Source organism: Berghia stephanieae, chromosome 1 (assembly GCF_034508935.2).
Source record: "Berghia stephanieae isolate SIO BIC M18660-M18661 chromosome 1, UCSD_Bste_1.3, whole genome shotgun sequence".
Lineage (NCBI taxonomy): Eukaryota > Metazoa > Mollusca > Gastropoda > Nudibranchia > Aeolidiidae > Berghia > Berghia stephanieae.
The window spans coordinates 125566215-125571214 of record NC_088360.1 but is presented as its reverse complement, the minus strand read 5'-3'; the positions used below and the strand labels follow the sequence as shown (position 1 = coordinate 125571214).

General features: G+C 34.9%; 1 protein-coding gene across 1 annotated transcript in view; it reads right to left on the bottom strand.

The window, feature by feature from the left end:
- Positions 1 to 5000, bottom strand: part of LOC144963049 (neuropeptide prohormone-4-like) — a 135646-nt gene that overhangs the window by 54361 nt on the left and 76285 nt on the right. Inside the window, exon 2 of the mRNA XM_078896657.1 lies at positions 72 to 216. Coding sequence (XP_078752783.1) covers positions 72 to 216 — 145 coding nt within the window. The remainder of the gene's footprint in view (positions 1 to 71; positions 217 to 5000) is intronic.

Genomic DNA, 5000 nt, shown 5'->3' with positions numbered 1-5000 from the left:
ATAGTCAAAAGTCTTGTAACCGATATGTAAAAAAATGCGTTTTTTAATTGTCTGATAGATTATGTACTCACCAAAACAAGTTTCTCCTCGTTTGTGAAGGAATGGATTTTTGTAGAAGGATAGTCTGGAAAAGTCGAGGTTAAGTCCATGTGCACAAGTAAGAATGCTGCCGATTATTGTAAAACACGCAAGCTCTGTTTTTATCCAAGGGGTCATCTGAAAATGGCAAAATATTAAAAAACAGTTATTATCATTATAATACACCACCACTACCACTTCCTCCTCTTCATCCCCCTCCTCATCCACATATCATCATCATAATTGTCATCCGTATCACCACTACCACCAACAATACCACCCCCCCCCACTCATTCTCTTCCTCTTCTCTTTCTGCTTGGCCTCTTCCTCCCGCTCCCTCCTCTCCCTCTCCCTCACCCTCTTCCTCCTCTTCATCATCACAATCGCCTTTTTGTCATTTACACCAAAATCATAAAGAATAAAAAAAAACAAAAAAAAAAAAAAAAAAACAGCCAAACAACAGAAATGAATATTATTAATAATATCATAATATAATATCCTCTCGTTCCTTCGACATTATCTTAATTGATACCGTTTCCCCCTCCACCCCATCAACTCCTCTTCTCTCCTCGTATCTTTTTCACGTGTTTTCCCCAGAATTGTCACTTCCCGTTTCCCCCTCAATATTAGATTTAGTCTTCTATTTCTATCCCTGTTTTGTGCAATTCAATTCCTAAAGGGTTTACAGAGTTTGAATAATTAATCGTTTGAACGTCATAGCGGTCTTGGACATCAAATTGTTGACATAACGGTCTGTCTTTATCATATTGCCCTTTAAGATATTTGATTTTTAAAAAATTTCTTAAAAAAAATATTAGACATTTAACCTGTTAACTGTCGCACTCTGGAAAAACATGTTTTTAAAAAATTGTCAGGTAAACTCATATAGATACATATCAATCGATTTAAATGACTCTTATCTTGGCAAAAACTCTCAAACCTGGGACTTCGCTGTCTTTAAAAATAATTTTAAACAAGAAAAGGAAAGAAGCCGACGTCATTTCGCTCTTTGTTATTGTTTTTTTAAAAAAATCCATTTTAATGATTAGTTCTCACTAGATTATATCAATGAAAGTGTTAACGTTAAAGATTACACACAGTTCTGTGTAGTACTACGTTATATACGACTGGCGGATGTTGTGAGCATTTTACCTGAATGCATCGCATCAAATAGAACAAAACACAATGAGTTGTTTTATAAGACTCGTAAAGAAAATAACCATAAGAGCCAGTCCATGCTTGGAAAACTAGAGTTATGTTTTACAAAGATGACTGGGTGTCCAAGATTGCAAAACAGATTACTAAATCTAAATGGTCCTCATGGAAATTATGATTTTCAGTCGATGTTGTATAATTCTATTAGATTATCCAAATGTTCTTCGTGCTATTTAAAGGTGGATTATTATTGGACAAAATTTTAGAAAATAAAAACCCAGTAGCTATAATATAGGGATTTAGATCTAAATTCGACAACATTTTGTACCAATAAGTCATTGCCTAGCCGATATTGCATTGTGTGTTCGAGAACCGAAAAAGCAATAAAGTAATAAATATGAATAATCCTGCTGATGGATATAAACAATCATATAAATAACTTTTAAAGTCGAGAATCAGAATCATTCGGGCGGTGGCTATTTTTTATGTTGTTATGACACAGTGAACTCATAGACCGAACTCCACTCCACCCACCAATTTTTAGCTTGCGCCATCGAACAATTCACATTTACCATAATTTCCCCGGAGTGCAAAACCGGAAAAATCGTGCTGCCTGTTATAGCGTAATGTTTTCTCTATACGCGAACCGCGCTGTCTCCCTCCAAGCGGGGCGCTAATCCCTTGACACCCTACGTCATCCGGTTTCAGCTTCAAAATCAGATGGTCTGTTTATCGGTATTTGAATCGTCTCCAAGGGGCATGGCTGTTTCGCCTTCTCCCGTATTTTTGGGGAAAAGGAGACCGTGGGTATGACAGACAGGTTTTAATTTTTTAGTTACCGATCGCGTAAAGTATCATATAGGTACCAAGGGCTTGACTACGAGAAATAAGAAGTACGGAGACCACTGACATCACCAAACTTGGCGAAATGTGAGGATTGTGCTTTAAAGACACGGAGATCATGATAATTAACTTTTAAATAAAAAACCGATTTCACGTTTCAGTGTAATGTCATGAAAAGATGACAGCAATACGTTAAGATGTATTGAGTAAATAGTCTATATTATGACAACATCAGGATTTGAGATCCCATGTCACAACTTAAAACACGGTGCTTTAAAAAATATGACACGATAAAATTTTGAATTGGCCCAAGACCTGAATCTGGTGTAAATATCTGTTGTTGTTACATGCTGTCAGGTTATTTCTATATAAAACAATAATTTGTCCAATTAAACTTGAATCTTTGTAATAAAAAACCTGAAACATTGGCATATTCTGCCTTGGGTGTGACTTTTGACTGGGGTGAGAATTTGATTCAAAAGCGAAAGTAGACAATTAATAAAATCCTGCTGTTTACACACAATCAAAGCGTGGACCTGATTATAGCTTATTAATCCCCTCCCCTCCGACCAATTGTGGCATAAAATGCTAAAGTATGCATAAAAGAAGATGACCCAATCTGTTCCAGGCCTCTCGCTTTTTCAAATATCAATCTAGATTTATAATAAACAAACACCTAATATATTTTTCTTGCAATATCGCAGCTGAGTCTCACGACAGAATTTTTACATTCTCTAGAGTCTTGAGATAGCACTAATGTTATGATTAACTTTAGAGGCCGAAAAAATACGCTCCAACAGTCGTAACGTCACATCCCTCGTATTGACGCATGGTAACTTAGTTACTGGCTCTAAACTATCGGAACAATGGCGAACGACCTTATGAAATACTTCTCCGACAAGCATCAAAGCGTATCCAGAGGAAAATAACATTCTAAATCTGATCATGTTTTGACTTTTACACATTCTGATCACAGGATATGAGAAGTTCAAGCCAGCATGAAGAATAAAAAGTACCGATTTTCTTTGTTTAGAACCACTATGGCCGCCGTTGCTGAGCGACGTGACATCAGACAATTGAATCCAATTGTAGCATCATAACGTTCTTTGATAAACAGAAAATTAGAAGGCAAGACAAGTGATATTTTGCCATTTGATATGTCAATGGTATAAATTTTACAGGAGTCCCAACGGACATTTAAAGTTCTGTGTATGGTAAACGAATTCTATGTTAATTGACCTCACAATGAGTGCTCAGTTTTTCAAATAAAGAAAATATAAACTGTTCAGATTTTCAAAAAATGAAATAAATAGTAGGAATAAATCGTAGCTGTTTATCACAATATTTAGCCTTAAATTATTGTACTTTGGAGCTTCAATTTTTCTAAATTATTCATATTTTGAAAACAGTTCATAAAAGATAGACGAAATGTGTATTTTTATCTATAGAATTTTGAGTTAGCGTCTTTTATAATTCATAATATGAAAACAGTAACAAACTAGCATCTGAACAAACAAATAGCACATATTTGTACAATGGAATCTGTAGAATGATATGCGAATGAGACAATGATTTATCTTAGTATACTATGAGTAAATATATGAGTGCGGTTGGGCGGTAGTCATTTAATACAAGACGGGCAAATTCTCAAAGGATATTCTCTGCGATATGAGGCTAGAAGATAAGAAACTGGCGGGCGATACTGCAATAGTCCCGCAAAATACCTTTTTAAAAATGGTCAGACTCCTTTAACTTCATATATCGATCAATTAAATTGTTCCCAAACTTGTCAGAAATGATTAAAACAGAGACTTCTTTGATATCCCCTGTTTAAAAAGTTTTGAGTAGATTGGAAATCATGTAAATCGACCGACAGATGAAATGAAAGTTTTCTGGCCAAATCGGTAAGAAAGGAGTTATGGAAGTGGACATCATTACTGATGTAGCCTGAAAATTCACGTATTAAAACCTTTTGACCAAAAAAGTTGTTATTCAAATATCGAATGATTAAAATGACACTCATCTTGTCAAAAACTCTCACCACAGAAGTCCCAGGTTTGAGAGCTTTGACAAAATGAGTGTTATTTTAATCGATTGATATTTGAAAGACGAGTTTTCTGGCCAATATTGTTAATACGTGATTTGACAGACAACGGCAGGCTATAGGTTGAAGACCTTATATTACTATATTAATGTATTATACAGAGCTGGATAGAGAGTATGATAACGATGAGGATAAAACATTTGGTAGTGACCCTGAGATTGATACTAATAATGGTGGATGGCATGGAATAGAGGAATATTCGTGTGCTTTCTTTACTAATGTATGTATTTAAGCGCTTTCCAGAGAGACTTAATAAAGCTGGACATCCAAACATATTTTGATTTAACAACGAATCATATTTTACAAATAATAAGGTCTTCCAGCATTTATTTCAATATAGCTACAAACCACAAATATAACCATTTCCACAAAGAGGGCAATAAAAGAAAAGTTATTCAAATAGAGCCATATGTGATGCATACCGTCAAATCGGTATTATGTCGGGAGGCTTGAGATACGGAATATTGAATTTATAGTAAAAACATGTTATGATGATGATGGTGACGATTTTGATTATTATTGTGAAGATGAGGATGATGATGTTGAGAATAATGATTATGATAATGACAAATGACCAAACAGTACTTGCGTCTGCATATCTATATTTTTCCAAATTCCTAATTCATTTGTGTATCGAATAGTGATGAGAGTCCAATTATGTAGGTTTTCAAATACATGCTATAATACGATCGTATCACTATAAAACACCATTAGAAATTTGGCCAGAAAACTCGTTCTTCAAATATGGATCGATTATTAAAATGTCCCTCATCTTGACAAAAAAAAACCCCTCTCAAACCAGGGATCTCGCGAAGTCCCA